The 16,649-nt window shown below is 39.8% G+C and overlaps 1 protein-coding gene across 6 annotated transcripts in view; it reads left to right on the top strand.

The window, feature by feature from the left end:
* Nucleotides 1–16,649, top strand: part of LOC129780601 (serine/threonine-protein kinase Tao) — a 34,630-nt gene that overhangs the window by 6,057 nt on the left and 11,924 nt on the right. For all 6 annotated transcript variants that reach the window (XM_055789039.1, XM_055789034.1, XM_055789035.1 and 3 more), the window contains 11 exons: nt 1,941–2,915; nt 12,570–12,858; nt 12,926–13,074; nt 13,142–13,721; nt 13,795–13,968; nt 14,036–14,247; nt 14,490–14,640; nt 14,710–14,832; nt 14,889–15,005; nt 15,071–15,244; nt 15,306–15,527. In XM_055789039.1, the coding sequence (XP_055645014.1) occupies nt 2,470–2,915; nt 12,570–12,858; nt 12,926–13,074; nt 13,142–13,721; nt 13,795–13,968; nt 14,036–14,247; nt 14,490–14,640; nt 14,710–14,832; nt 14,889–15,005; nt 15,071–15,244; nt 15,306–15,527 (2,637 nt within the window). In that variant the 5' untranslated portion in view covers nt 1,941–2,469. The remainder of the gene's footprint in view (nt 1–1,940; nt 2,916–12,569; nt 12,859–12,925; nt 13,075–13,141; nt 13,722–13,794; nt 13,969–14,035; nt 14,248–14,489; nt 14,641–14,709; nt 14,833–14,888; nt 15,006–15,070; nt 15,245–15,305; nt 15,528–16,649) is intronic.

Genomic DNA, 16,649 nt, shown 5'->3' with positions numbered 1-16,649 from the left:
GGACGGTGAACGGCGTGGATTTGAATTATTTTCTTGGGGGAAACTTTTTCTATGCGGCCCCTGTCTACCACACGAAAAATACTTTTTTTTCATAATTTGGACCGACCATGGTTTTTAAAGCTACTGATGAAGTTTTGCACGATTTTTTTATGCGATTTTTCTTTATGCGGTCCCTATCCCCCGCACAAAAAAAGTTTGCCTGTACTTCCATCCATTTATAATAATTTATTTGCATTGTTCGAAGAAATTTATAACAATTGTAGTTAAAACAATAGTCATTTATTGAAAAAAAAAATGGGTTTTAATCATACTTAACAACTAAAATGACACGACAAAAATTTACTTGGTCGTGTAATTTTTGTTACGCTGCGTGAAGAGCCGGTTCGGCATGGATTCCAACAGCTTCTGGCACGTGGTGACCGGGATGGTGTACCAACAAGCTTGGATCCTATCCCACAGTTGCTGCTTATCTTTCGACTTCTCCGTGCACAACGATCTTTCCACGATCTCCCATAGGTTCTCTATAGGGTTCAGATCCGGTGACTGCGCTAGCCACTCCATGACTTTGTTATCCTAGAACCGCTTCTTGACGGTCTTGGCGATGTGCTTCGGATCTTTATCCTGCATGAAATGCCATTTCAGAGGCAGCATAACATCCCTTCGAATTTGGGCGTAGAGGTACTGATCCATGATCTTATCCACCTAGCACAGGAGGCCAACCCTGTACCAGGAGAAGCACCCTCACACTATAATGTTTCCTCATCCATGCTTGAATGTCTTCGTGCTATACTGTGATATGTAAGTGCAGCCTCTTGGGTGATGGACCCAAGTTTTTCCGTCCGAGCCGATGAGGTTTACCTTCGTCTCATCCGACCACAGTTTATTCTGTCACTGCTTTTCCTTCTCCGAACCGATCCAATCGAAGTGGTCTTTCACAAATTTCAGCCGTACTTTCAGATGCTTCGGCGTCGGGACCTTCCGAGAGTTTTTTAACGACTAGCCCCTGCTTCACCAGCCGCTGGATCTTTGTTGAACGCTCGCTTTATTGCAGAGTCATCCTTCGTTGTCGCGATCGCGTTGACATCAACTAGAATTCAAGAATTAAAACCTCACATACTTCTTGTTTACATGATAAATATTTATATTTGAATTTTGTCGCGTCATTCTAGTTGTTAAGTATGCTTGAAACGCATGTTTTAATGAATGACTATTGTTATAACTGTTATAATTATCAGTGCGCCCCTCGTTATTCATGACTGCGCAGCAACATCTTACAGCGGAGCCAAAGTATTGCCAACCGTTACGAACAAAATGTGTAAAAACGTGTGTTCTTCCATTATCATTCGAAGTTTAATTCTCAAGTGAAACGGTCGCTAATAAAAATTAAACTATTGAGCTTGTGTTTTTCTTTCGTGGTTTTGTATTCCGATCCAATTCGTTCCACAATAACTCCAGATGTTATAAATTTCTTCGAACGATACAAATAAATTATTATGAATGGATTGAAGCCCAGGATTGGATTATTTTCTCTCAAAGTTTTGTCACTTTCTTTTTTTGCTTCAGCAGTACTCAGCAGTACTATAGAGCACAAATCGGGCCAATCAAAACTTGGGACTTACTGCATTAATGCTTGATATTTCACAATTATTTAATTGTTTATCTCAAGAAAAATAAAATTTCATTCATTGTTTTTGATGCGTATAAGCGAGAGCGAAAACTTGTAAATATCATTGAATTGGATATTTTTTCATCTCTGTATCTGATCTAAATTTGCCTTCTGGAATGTTTTATTTTCCTGGAATATACCCACGGATGATCCATAAGGACCGCAACATTTGTAAAATTTACTCAGTTAATCTAACTAATATTGTCGAAATCGAAGAAGATATTGTAAACTACGAAGAAAACACTAACGATAGAACTTTGTTTTCATTTTCCAGGTCACTGAAAGTCCCGCCAGTGGAAAAAGGTCACCAGCGGCAATCCGCGCGGTTGTAGAAGAATTCAGTGTAGGAGGTGCGTTGTGAAAATGAGCACGAAGTGGAAAAGTTCTAATCAATACGGTCGCCGGCATAACAAGGAGGTGCAGTGTTCAAACATGATTTTAGAGCAAAAATAGTAATGTGGCACCGGTAGGTCTGATCAATTAGCAAACTCATGACAATAATACAAAAATAACGAGTAGTGAAATTTGCCACGGACGATCGTTTCGTCGTTTGTGTGCCAGCGCTGGAGGAAGTATAAGCAACGACGTTGGCAAAGAGCATGTCTTAAAGGAGGGGAGGAAGAAGCAGAGGGTAAAAATATCAAGAACCATTATAGGATAGCTTGAATGTGAGAAGGTTAAAAAGTTCATCTTGAAGAAGAAAATACATAACGCGGTGTTGTTATCGAGTACGCGCGCGTTTTTGTAGGTTCTATCTCGTGAGCCTATTTTTTCTTCTCTTCCCTGCTACTACGAACAGTAGTATGCCTATAATGAGGCCGGGAAGCCTAAAAGACCCCGAGATAGCCGAGCTGTTCAATAAGCATGACCCGGAGAAAATATTCGAGGACCTGCGCGAAATCGGCCATGGATCGTTCGGTGCAGTATACTACGCCAAGTGCAATCTCACGCGCGAGATTGTCGCGATCAAGAAGATGTCCTACATGGGCAAGCAGAGCATGGAGAAGTGGCAGGATATCCTGAAAGAAATCCGCTTTCTGCGGCAGCTTAACCATCCGAATACGATCGAGTATAAGGGCTGTTATCTGCATGAAAATACCGCATGGTTGGTGATGGAATATTGCGTCGGGTCAGCGTCCGATATCATCGAGGTGCACAAACGGCCACTCAAGGAGGATGAAATTGCGGCGATCTGTGATGGAGTGCTTCGTGGTTTGAGCTATCTACACAGTCTCGGAAGGATTCACCGGTGAGTATTGGTTTTAGATGCGATATAAGGAATCTAATATATTATATAATATTTTGTAATAATATCCACGGTTCGTAAGTACATGGTGGGGAAGCTTGAACTTTTTGTTGCTTTTCCACCGTACTTTTTGTTTCGAAGAGAACCTATAGAGAAGAGTTATTTCGGATGGTATGCCCCAGGTGAAATCTTTACTGAAGTTGTTGAAAGATTTCGTATAAAGCTACCTACAAAACATATTCAATTTATTATACCAGGGGAGTCTGGTGAGGTATATCCAATGGCTTTAGTTCTTAAAAAAACTGCTGTTTTGTCTCGTGTTGTGCTCTAAAGTATTCTCAGTTGCACAGAATCTTTGAGCGCTTTCCCCTGTTTCTCAATTTTCTTACTTTCTTTAAATTATTTATTTGTCTAACATGCTGAGTTTGTCTCATCCTGGAACTAGTCGTAAAACATGATAAAGCTCTCTAAAAGAGCTATTATCGTTTAGGATTCATGGCCGTAAAGAATAATAAAAATTCAAATTTTCATTAAAAAAATGTTTCGATAGTTATAGCCGCAAAGATCATGAACCGAATACATAAATTTCTACACTATCCCGAACACACCTTTTTCCGTGGTTATAGGCCCAAAACTTAAAGGGTGTGTCACATCAAATTGCATCACGGAAAAAACGCTGTAGAAATTCGCCCAGTAGACCGATCCTTTTGAAAATTTTAGACAGTAAAATAAAAACTATTAAACAACTTTTGGCATTTTCTTTTTAATCATACTTCGAACCCAAGCCCGTATGCTCGCACCTTCCTCTTTACCCCGTCCATAAGGTTCTGTACAACGTCAGGTAGTTTTTTTTGAACAGAAATCCATTTTCTCTTGAAGTCCGCCTCCGATTTGACAACTTTTGGGTTCTTCCGGAGGGCCTGCTTCATAATCGCCCAATATTTCTCTATTGGGCGAAGCTCCGGCGCGTTGGGCGGGTTCATTTCCTTTGGCACGAAGGTGACCCCGTTGGCTTCGTATCACTCCAACACGTCCTTTGAATAGTGGCACGAAGCGAGATCCGGCCAGAAGATGGTCGGGCCCTCGTGCTTCTTCAATAGTGGTAGTAAGCGCTTCTGTAGGCACTCCTTAAGGTAAACCTGCCCGTTTACCGTGCCGGTCATCACGAAGAGGGCGCTCCGCTTTCCGCAAGAGCAGATCGCTTGCCACACCATGTATATTTTGGCAAACTTGGATAGTTTCTGCTTGCGAATCTCCTCCGGAACGCTGAATTTGTCCTCTGCGGAGAAGAACAACAGGCCCGGCAGCTGACGAAAGTCCGCTTTGACGTAGGTTTCGTCGTCCATTACCAGGCAATGCGGCTTCGTCAGCATTTCGGTGTACAGCTTCCGGGCTCGCGTCTTCCCCACCATGTTTTGCCGTTCGTCGCGGTTAGGAGCCTTCTGAACCTTGTATGTACGCAGGCCCTCCCGCTGCTTGGTCCGCTGGACGAATGAACTTGACAAATTCAGCTTATTGGCAACATCCCGGACCGAACTTCTCGGATCACGTCTAAACTGCTTAACTACGCGCTTGTGATCTTTTTCACTGACGGAACATCCATTTTTGCCGTTCTTCACCTTCTGGTCGATGGTTAGGTTCTCGAAGTATCGTTTTAGTACTCTGCTGACCGTGGATTGGACGATTCCCAGCATCTTACCGATGTCCCGATGTGACAACTCCAGATTCTCGAAATGAGTGCGCAGGATTAATTCACGACGCTCTTTTTCGTTCGACGACATTTTTCCAAATTTACGAAAAATTGACAGTGAAGCATGGCCAACGTGATCTATACACTCTTATCTGATTATAAAACCAAAGCTGAAGATATAATTCCAAAAAATTAAATTTCTACAGCGTTTTTTCCGTGATGCAATTTGATGTGACACACCCTTTAGTTGCATGGGAAAATCGAGGGAAACCGAGGTGCTTTTGAACGAACGGCAGTTGCGATTCTAATCCGGTGAGGGCATCGAATCTATCTTGGTCTTAAAGTATGTCTCTATATATTAGGTTGGGGAAAAAGTAATCCATTATTTTCGGTTAAAATCCAAAACTATTTTTAATATGCTTCGAACTGTCCGATTTGTCCTAATATACACCGTTTTGTTGGAAAATTTGTTGCAATTTTTTTTTTTTACTCTTTATTTGAGAGGTTTTCAGCCTCCTGGGCTGGTTCGCCTCTTTATCGACCGCATTGCCGCAAGGTTTCGTTGGGAACAGATTGCACATAAAATTATCACATAAAAATTGGACGTAAAAATTTAACACATATAAATCCTTTTGCGAGACATGACTTAACAAAGAACTTGCTGTTTGCTTGTTGGACCAGATGGCATGGATGTCCTCGGACCATGGCTCCAGGCCAGTGGAGAGGAAGCCGTGCCGTTGAAGATGCCGGCGTGTTCTTATTCCCCTTCATCGTGGAGGGGAAGGAACAAGGATCTTCTTGACTGATCCATTGTTCAGACGCTAGATCTTAAAAAATAGTTCGGCATCTTTTAGGTAGCAGACAAGCGCTGCTACTCTTGCTGGATCGTCCTTCAAGATGTCCCTTACACTCCCGCTGATTCCATGCAGGTTTCGTAGATCATCGAATTTCGGGCAACCACACAAGAAGTGCTCGACGGAGTTGTGGATTTGGCAGAGGTCGCAGAGTAGATGGAAGGGTCCTCTATTGAATCCGTGTGAGACCGAGCAGTGACCGGTCCTCAATCTGGACAGGATTCGTTGTTCTCTCATTCCTTTAACATCGTCAAACCTGACAATCGTGCCCTTGACTTTTCTGAGGAACTGCCCCCTCTCTGCAAACCACCTTTCGGTCCAAAAGGTGCGGAAAGAGTTGGTGATCCACAACTTCACATCGTCAAGCGGCACATCCCGAGTGAAGAACGGTCTGGTGTGACCGATTCCGGCAAACTGGTCGGCCGCTTCATTCCCTGCGATGCTGTTGTGTCCGGGGACCCACATGAGCACAGTGTCGGGCAATATGTTCTTCCTGATGGCCTGTACCCATGGATGTTTGGACCTGGTCGCACCGATGGCATCAATGGCGCTTGCCGAGTCGGAGACGACCAACAACGGCTTGGAAGATGAAGTTGTAGTTGCCTCGAAGATGCCGGCCACTTCGGCCGAGAAGACCTGGCAGATGTCCGCGAGTTTCTTGCTGGAAATCAGACTATTATTATTATCGCTTACCCCAAATCCAACTCCCGATGGTCCTTTTGAGCCGTCCGAGTATCTGATCTCGTGGAGACGGTATTTTTCTGCTATGATGGCCTTGAAATAATTTGTTGCCATTCTAAAGGAAGCTTCATAATGTCTCTATCATAGAGATCGTGGTCCTTATTGACGAAAAACTCTAGCAATAGATTTTTACAATCTTCTTTTGATCCCAACTTCTCATCACTCTGGAAATTTTCCAATGCGAGAAAAAGGTGACAATCGTTTGGTGTCAGGTCCGAACTATATGGTGGATGCATTAAAACATTCCAATCAAGCTCTCGGAATTGTGTGGCCTTGTGTTGTCCTTATGCAACACAACATCTCTTCTGTTGGCCAATTCTGAACGTTTCTGGTCAATCGCTAGCTTCAAACGGTCCATTTGTTGGCAGTAGAGAAAATAATTTAGTGAATTGTACTTGAAAAAAATATTTAAAAAAAATAAAACAAATTTATAAAAAAAAATATAAAAAATTTTGAAAATAATATAAATTGCACGTATTTCACTGTTGCAGTATCGGCACCATGAACCATGAACATCAATCACAATTTCAGCGGCCTGGCTTGCATTATCGCATTTATAAAATAAAAAATGTAAATTGTACAGAATTTTCTCTTGGTTGATCTCCATTTTAACACTCTGTAACTCAGAACTGAATGAAACAAACAAAAACAGCAAAATATTTTTTTAGTGTGAAATGCAACCTTCATATCGAGCCTAAATCGATGTGAAGGTGGCAAAAAAAAATTGTAGGATCGATATTACGCGAGATATTGATCACTAAAGCCAGCAAACGAGAAAATAATGGATAACTTTTTCCCCAACCTAATATTTCTCGAGTTCAAGTTAATTAGTTAAATATGTCACCCTTCTAAACTCGAGTAAACCGCGAGTAATCGGGTTTCCACCTTACTAACCATAGAGTTAGGAAAATTGTTAATATATAGTTTTGAAAAATATATTTAAGAATTCCACTCCTTTAAACTTATGTAACTGAGCCTGTAAAAATAAACGAATTTAAAAAAAAGTTAATTAGTTTTTTTCTCTTTTTTTCCTTGTTGGCTGTGAACCCTGTGTGGGTAGGTGGTGATAAAATGTCCACGCTTGTCCACGGAGAGGGGGGAGGGGGTATACACTGAGTCCACGTGGATAGGAAGATTATTTTGTTTAAACACAATCATCTATACATTCAAAATTAAATTAAATAGTACATGTTCAAGAATTTCAAAAATCGCCCTATTTATCAGTAAATGAATTGAGCTGCCCAGTCAAAAGTTCATGTATTTTATCTCACGTAAACTGTGAATGACCAAGCTATTTCCTATGATCGAACTTTTTTATAGTAGTGGAGTATGCTACAAAAATAAACGATTTCATAATTGTTGATGTTTTATGAAATGCGTAAATGGTTTTTTTTTATCTAATATAATTTCCTATACATTTTTTTATATTTCAAGAACAGTTAGTCATAGGATACTAATGTCTGTATAGTTTTTCATACAGAATAGCGCGTAAAATCATTCTTCCAAATTGTTTTTAATTTCGTCAATTTCTAGGAAACAATATTTACATTCGCGTGAGATTGTCCATGCACCACTATTCGCCAAACTTAAAACAATTGAGCCAGTATTCTGATAAGAATATACATGGAATTAGGTAGCTGATTCGGAATATTTCAAGAGGTGATAGAGGATCATATTTGATGAAAAAGATTTTTCTACGCATATGGTCAATTCTCAAGTAGGACACCGTTGTAGAACTTTTCTTGAGCCAAGACATGAACTTGAACTAACTCTAATTTAGAAAACATTCAATATAATGTAATTAAGAAACCTTTACAAGTAAAGAAGAACTTTAAAATGTAGTGTCTTTTATGGGTTTTTATTAATTTTCCAAAAATGCATGATAAACTGGATTGTTTTTATCAACCAAATTAAAGCTCTCCAACCACTCTACAATTCTTTCCTTGATGCCACACTGTTTTCCTTCTTGTTATCTTCCCCTAATTTAAATGTTTCGAATTTTATGCAAAATTACCTCAAATGGAAGCAATTGAATCGTGCTAAGTAGCGTACTTTTTGAATCAAAATCAGTTTAAGGCAAAAAAAGGAATGTTCAATAATTCTTCCGTAGTTGAGATTTGACCATAAGTGTAGTGTTGTGACTAAACGAAGGCAATAGCAACTCAATTATAGTTTAATTGTACATTTATTGTATAACGGTAATACATGGATGTTTCCTCGTTACGATCTTATACTTGAATGGCTGATAGCCTTTTTTCACCTTTATTCTGTGCTTAGAGGTTGGTAGCTTGTCGGTAACAGTGTTGCTAAGCTGCTGGTCATACATATCTTACAATAAGTGTGGAATATTTTTATCATCGAACATGATCCTCTATCACCTGAAATATTCCGGCTCGACTACCTAACAACCTGTATAAGAAAATTTCTTTGAATTTTAATAGAAAGTTAATTGATCTCTCAAAAACTTATTTCAATCGGGAAGAGTTATATTTTTTTTTGAAAAAAATGAACCAATTTAAAATAATGGGTGAGGAGGGGCAGTGGCTGATTTATTTGGCGTCGAATTACTCTCTAGTAAACTGTTGAAATTTCATAAGCGATTTTTTGATAAGGATTCAAGTGGAGGAAAATCAAAACAACATAAACGGGAAAAACTAAAGAGCAATACAAATAACTTTTGGGGCAAGGTTAGTAAAAAATCAATGAGTCGTGAGTTTTTTTATGTAAGTTTTCCCCACGAGCTCTTTGGAAGCCATCTAGACACTTAATGAAGAATGGTCAATAAGCAGATGAAAAATAAGAAAATATAAATTGAAAATATTTTTAATACGCTATTAGTGCCCTCTGAAAATTCCCCGAACTATTGCGGTAAAGGTTTCGTATTGTGTTGACGACTAAAAGTGAATCAAGTGTGTAAATGAACCGACATTTCCTGTGACCAATCGTATTCCGGAGGGGGCAAAGAACTACACTCAACAAAAAAAGAGGAGCAAAATGCCACATCGAAAATTTTGAGTGATTTTTGAAACGCTTTAACTCTTTTATAAAATAATGCATTCCTCAAAGTAACAACTGGACCTTGTATGGAATATTGTCAAGTTTGCAGTGGGCAGTTTTGACCATCGATTTGCTGTGCGTTCATTATTTCATGAAATATTCTTAATTCAACATTAAACCATAATTTTTCATAGAGAATTCCTTTGTAGTAAATAGTCCTACTGAAACTTTCTATGGATCATATGGAAGGGAAATAATCAGGTTGATTAGATTGGGAATATATTTTAGAAATCAATAGATACTTCAAAAGCAAATCAAAAACACTTTATTTTTGTTGCAATGTCTTGTCTACAACGCATATACATATCAAACTAAAAATATATACGTACGATATCCCTAAACTAGAAATTTGTAGCTAGAAAATGCTGTATTTTTTATTTTCATATTTATTATTCAATTATATCGAAACTACAGGTGTTCCGAAATAGCTTTAAAGTTTCGACTCGTTACTCCTCAATCCTTTGTCAAGTGAAGATCTATAAATATCAGTACATGCTTCCTACTTCATCTTTTCTTTTCCTGAAATTCTTTTTAATTGATAAAAAAAATCTATGCATATAAAATGTTCTGTTCGTTTTGGTGCGCTTCAAAAATTCGAAAAATTTGGCACTGATGAGGCTCATATACAATATACAATCCACTTCAAGGATTGTTGTTGCTACTGCCAATACCTCAGGAAGCTTTAAGATTTCCAGATAGAAGAAACACACTTCTGAGATACAGCTGTGAACGTAAATTAACTTTCTAATATTGAATATGTATCTTTGGAATTATGTGTTTTTTATTCGGATGCGGACTGTTCAACTATATATTACGCGATTCCGTGTTGTTTTCTTTTCTTCTCTATTATCTCTATTACAATAACACATGCTAAAGTCATATTCTATGGGTCTTGCAAAAAACTGCAGTACAAACCATCCGTACTATAAATTAATAAAAAGTATAGTATAAACAGTATAATATTATGGTTATGATTTTATTATTTTACATTCAACACATTTCGGCTGGTTCGTTTAGTTCCATTGGTGGTTTTGGCTGGTGGTTTTAGTTCCATTTTTGGAAGAATGTCGGGAGTGAGAATTGAACTCGTGATCTCTGCGTGAGAGATATGGATGTTACCACTACGCCAGATCGCCTCCCGTTTCCGTGTTGGGAAACCAGATAGTCTTTATATCTTCGCAGATAATAGAAAAACAAAGTATTACAAGTATTTCAAAATTAAACTCATATGAAACATATGTTTTGTTTTGCAATAAGGCCTCAATGTGTCACAGCAAAGTGTGGCATGGTACAGCTAGTGAAATTTGAAACAACATAAACTCAAATGGACTTAAAATTTAACTTCTGCGCAATTCAGCTATTTCTTCAAATAAAAAAGGAAAAATGTCCACGTGGACAACTGGGGGAGGGGTATGAAAATGTCCACGCTTGTCTACGGAGGGGGGAGTCCAAAATCGTGCTTTTTCTGTCCACGTGGTTTGTGGACAGCCCCTAAGGTATTTCACTCCAAAATGAACCACTCATGTCATGCCTATCGCCTTCGGAATCAGGCCCAAGGTAAACCTTGACATTACCAGGGGTATGACTAAAACATCAAATCCCTCATATTGCCAGTGTACCCAATATTGCTGCGGTTCACTGACATTTTGGTTCTGTCAATTACTGTTGTTTACAATTCGGTCCGGTTATATAGTCGAATAGTGGCTAACTTTAAACTCCATGTTAAATATGAACACCTCCATGTGAAACCGAAATATGAAAATCGCTCATGCAGTTAGAAATAAAGCAGCGCATTTTTCTTTATTTTTACTATCTGCGTGATTTCAACGAGTTCGTTCACAAACAGTTCACTCTCCAACAGTTCACTCACAAACGGTTCACTCGTAAACCGTTCCTATGGAATCAGTTCGTTCACAAACCGTTCGCTCGCAATCAGTTCGTGGGGAGAACTACCGTTCTTTGAAAAAGAACGACCGCTCGTTCACTCTTTTCGGCGAACTAGTTCTTTCGTACCGTTCGTGAACGGTTTGCCCATCTCTAATGTCTAACCCTTGGACGTTACGCGCACATTATACTACGTCTAATTCCTTTGTTTGCAAAATTTGATAGAGAACATCCGTATTAGCAAAAAGTTTAAGCAAGAATACAGTGTTGAACTCAATAGGGTTACCATATCTACAGAATAATCTTTATTTATATATCCCCCATATATTATCGGCTCGGGTATCAAATAGGAGCTGAAAAGTAAAGTGACTTCCACAATAAACCGAGTAAGTTTACTATCTCACATCATTTGCCGCGCGAAATAGAGGGTGCAGAAAGCCAGTAGCCAGAAAGATGTAAGCGGCCCATGGACGCAGTAGCGTCGACTGGAGAGTGCGGAGGGGGCGGGGCGCCCCCGGGTGCGCGATTTTAGGAGTGCAGAATTAATCGAATTTATATGAAGAAATTGGATAAATATGATTTCTGACGAGGGGGTAGGGGTGCAAATCGACTTTACCGCCCCGGTTGCGACACAGACTCTTCCCTGGGTGTAAATGTTGCTACTTTTCTGGCGGAACGAAGGCGTGCAAATCAACTCTTCCGCCCCGGGTTGAAAAGATTCACGGACGTTCAATATTATTGCGCGATATTTTGGCTTGTGCAATATAATTGTTGGTCTAGGAGCAATATTGAAAGGTTGTGCAATATATTGTGTTATTTTCAAAATGTAGAAAATATATTGTGCGAACGGGATAATAGCACTTCAGTTGTAACATAGCCGAATTTATTCGTGTGCATTTTTTAATCTTATCGATAACATGTTCTAAATTACACAAAGTCGCTTTTTCGACCTAAGAGTATTCATACTGCTCGAATATTCACAGATGGACCTTACACAGCGGGACTGTTAATACGAGGCTTCCATTGTTGTGTTATTAATAGCATCAATTAGCGATGTTTTCTTGCTGCAAGCAGCAGAGCGTGTGTGAACGGTGAGAGGCTGGTATTACTGTCCAAGGATGATTGCTGTTTGGACGAAGTAGCTAGAGTAACACACAAAGATGGTCAATTGAGTTTTGAGCGGACAAGCAACCAAATAGGCTACAAAGATCCCTTACTCATGAGTTGTCAGAAATGAAAATTTGAGAAACGAACCTCCATAAATATTTCTGCACGTGACAGGTGACAATGCATAATGAAGTAATTTGAATAATGGCCGAATGAATGAAAACATATAAATTGAATTAATTGATGCAGATATCTGATCCAGATGAATGAATATGATGATTTAAATTTGTGTTCTCCTTTTTTTAATTTTTTTCTGCGCCTTAGTGATATCAAAGCGGGCAACATCCTATTGACCGAGTTGGGCATAGTCAAGCTAGCAGATTTCGGTAGCGCTGCCATCAAATGTCCAGCGAACAGTTTCGTCGGTACGCCGTACTGGATGGCACCAGAGGTTATCCTGGCGATGGACGAAGGGCAGTACGATGGTAAAGTGGACGTGTGGTCGCTTGGCATTACTTGTATTGAACTGGCGGAACGAAAACCACCGTATTTCAATATGAACGCAATGTCTGCCCTATACCATATTGCGCAAAATGAGGCTCCTTCACTACAGGTATATGCAAACATCGGTAGATTCAGACTAATGTAGTTATTAACATCTGTTGCTTCCTACATTTCAGGCTCCGGATTGGTCCGACGTTTTCCGAAGTTTTGTAGACTTTTGTTTGAAAAAGTCTCCGGTGGAACGACCGAATTCCACCAATTTGTGTTCTCACCTGTTTATGACGGGGAAACGATCACCGAATGTGCTGATTGACTTAATAGCCAGGTTTGTGTTCATTTAAAGGGCATCCTTCGTTTAAAGATTCCTGAAAATTTATTTTTCATTTTTGCAGAACGAAAGCTGCCGTTAGGGAATTGGACAATCTAAATTATAGAAAGATGAAAAAGATTCTAATGATCGATTCGTGTGAAACGGAGAGCACCGTTGGAGATGCAGAGGACACTCCGGATGAGCAGATTGGTGGTGACAGCAGTAAGAGTAACAGTATAACCTCAGAGCATTCATTACATTCGGTGGATCAACACGGCGGTGTGATGCGAAATGCGTCGCGGCATCGTGTACCTGCGCCAGGACTGCCTCCGATGCATAACAGTAGTATGAATAACACCGGTGGCCGAGACGGTATGATGCCGGTTGATGGTATGAGTCGAATAAGCCTGGGGATCGGTGGTGGAAGCAGTAGTGGGATAGGTAGTGCTTGTGCCGGTGGCAGTGGTTCCGGATCCGGCAGCATGGGTGCTAGTATTGGTTATCAAAATTCATCGTCTAGTCCCGTAGTACCTCATCATCATCCGCACCATAATCACGTGTCGCAGGCTGCAGCGAATGCGGTCGCCGAACATGGTGCCAATAATTTTGCTACGATCAGGACCACTAGTATTGTGACGAAACAACAAAAAGAACACATGCAGGTTTGGTTTTATATTTATTGGGAACATTAATTCAATCCTAATCTGTTGAAATCTGTCAACTATGTGCGAACAGGAGGAAATGCATGAACAAATGTCCGGCTACAAACGAATGCGTCGAGAACATCAGGCTGCTCTAGTGAAGCAGGAAGAGAGATGCAAGGTCGAAATGGAGCAGCATAAAGGCGCTTTAGACAAGGAATATGATCTGCTATTACATAACTTCACAAGGGAGTTAGATAAATTATCGGTAATTGATTGCCATGCTTGTCTGTATGTACTTTTTACTCATTTATGTCGAACATGCCCCGAAATAGGTGAAGCATCAGCAGGAAATTGAACGTAGGATTAAGCAGAACAATGCTGCCGAGAAAAAACTATTTAAGGAGATATCGACACGACAAGAGGGTGATCGTAAAGCGTTTGAACTTCACAAAAAGAAGGAATACAAAGCTAATAAAGAACGCTGGAAGCGAGAACTATCGATGGATGATTCCACGCCTAAGCGACAACGTGATGCAACCTTGCAGTAAGTATTCTTAATTATGCAGTAAAGCAATGATTATCCACGGAGCGGATTAACCGCGAACGCGAGTTTTTTTTTTAAATTCTACAATTACTCGCATATTTATGGTAAAACAGTTTTTACACTGAATTATCTTTTTTTTGTGTTTGCTCAGTTTAGATTTTCATTGGGTTATCCGTCATTTTCGTCCTAACTGTAGTTGTAATGCAAAGAAAATCAAATTTTAATTCTCTTCCTCTCGATAGAACTCAAAAGGATAACCTCAAACAAGCGGAAGCACAAGAGGAACAGCGAATGCTGCGAGTACAGAAAAATTACATCGAGTTGGAGATGCGAAAATTCCGAAGGAAAAAAATGATTCTCCTACACGAGCTCGAAAATCAACTATTGAGAGATGTACGTAATTGTTAGATAGACTTACTTAATCTCCACATTTCTTATTGTTGGTCATTGTCGTTGTCACAGGAATTGAGCAAGAAGCAGCAGCAGTTGGAGCAGGCGCATGGTATGCTTATCAAACACCACGAAAAAACTCAGGACCTAGAATATCGGCAGCAGAAAAGTGTTCATGCACTTCGCGAGGATCAGGTAAGTCATTCGTTCCTTTTTATGCTACCATTACTGACGATAAAACTTTCGCGTAGATATCAAAACAACACGAGAGTGAACTACGTAACCAGAAAGAGTATATGGACCGGGCCGAACGGGAATTGCTGAGGAAACATGCGCTTGAGCTTAAACAGCAACCTAAGAGTCTTAAGGTAGATGATAGCGAGTGAAAACTGATTCTGGAATACAAATGTTCAATGTCTTTATTTTCCTTTAGCAAAAAGAGCTCCAAATACGCAAACAGTTCCGAGAAACGTGTAAAACCCAAACGCGTCAGTACAAGGCGTTAAAGGCTCAAATCCTACAAACTACACCTAAGGAGGAACAAAAAGCTGTGATAAAGAAACTAAAAGAAGAACAACATCGTAAGTTAACGTTATTGGGTGATCAGGTGAGTTTTGATGATAACAGATAAAAACAGTTTATTGATGGATGTTGATTATTTTTTCTAGTATGAACAAAGTATTGCCGACATGCTACAGAAGCAAAGTTTACGGTTAGACGAAAGTCAGGAAGTTGAGTGTCACCAGCTGAAGGACCGATTGCAATACGAACTGGATATCCTCACGGCATACCAGAGCAAAAATCGTATGCAAGCACAGGCTCAGCGTGACCGCGAGCGCAAGGAACTCGAAGACCGCGTGAGCGTGCGACGCGCCTTGCTGGAAAGTAAGGTAAGATGATCGATTATTGATGCGAGATTTTCACAGATTCTATCTTCGCTGCAGTGACCTGGCACCCAGTATAGATTTACATGTTTAGTAGCAACTAGTTCTTTTAAGCTATTTGAGAAGATACATATATTCGCTGCAATTAAACTCAATCATTTTGAAGGGAACACTGAGGATAGTCTTTGTTTCTATCCAGTCTTCACTCATGCTTACTATAGTGTTCAGTTGAAAATCTTCCCGGATTTGTAAATACCCTCTGAGATCTTCTAGAAAATGTTTTGCACGTTTCAGTCTAAGCATCTTTTCACGCTTCATCCTTTTTGCGTATATTGGTGCAAGGGTAGAAGGTATAAAAAAGCATTTAGGCTTTGGAGGGTGCTATTGATAAGCATGCCAGCTAATATAATATAGCTAATATTTGTGTAGTTTTAGGACTTTACTTACCATTTTCTAGAAATGTAGCCTAGTACCATGCTAGCCCTAAACAACTCTATCAGAAGAGGGACAGTGATATCCTTGCTTTTTTGTAACAGCACTGGATAAATCCTATCTGGTCCTGGGGATTTAAAAGGCTTTGAGGAATTCACTGCTCATTCAACCCTTGACTTCGCAAAGACTGCTCTGGCATTTTTTCGTCTCTGATTGAACAGGATCGAGCTGTATTGAATACCTGTGCGTGTTCGGAAGTCATTTGGTCACTTGGAAATGTTTCCTGGGAATCGGTTGTATATTGACCGTTTTCTTTTTTCAGACTACTAAGCCCATTGGCATGATCCTTCGAAAGGGCTTTATGAACTCTTGCTACAACAGGTAAATTTTCTACCTGTTCATAACTGAACTTCCAATCCCTTCTCTTGGATTTACGGATTTCTTTGTTGTATTCTGTTAGACAGCTTTTGTAATTTGTCCAATCAGAAATAATTTTTGCTTTGTAGAAGAGTTTTCTAGATAGTTTTTGAAGCTCTTCAAGTTTTATGTTGGCGGTCTCTGTAGCCACATTGGTTGCGCGTTCGCTTAGTAAGCGATCGATCGTGAGTTCAAAACTCAGGGCCCCCATTGACCATCTTTGTGTTGTTACAGAATAACTACGTCCACGCAACAATCATCAGCGATGGAGATCGATCC

Source organism: Toxorhynchites rutilus, chromosome 3 (genome assembly GCF_029784135.1).
Source record: "Toxorhynchites rutilus septentrionalis strain SRP chromosome 3, ASM2978413v1, whole genome shotgun sequence".
Lineage (NCBI taxonomy): Eukaryota > Metazoa > Arthropoda > Insecta > Diptera > Culicidae > Toxorhynchites > Toxorhynchites rutilus.
This window is presented reverse-complemented; position numbering and strand designations above follow the sequence as displayed.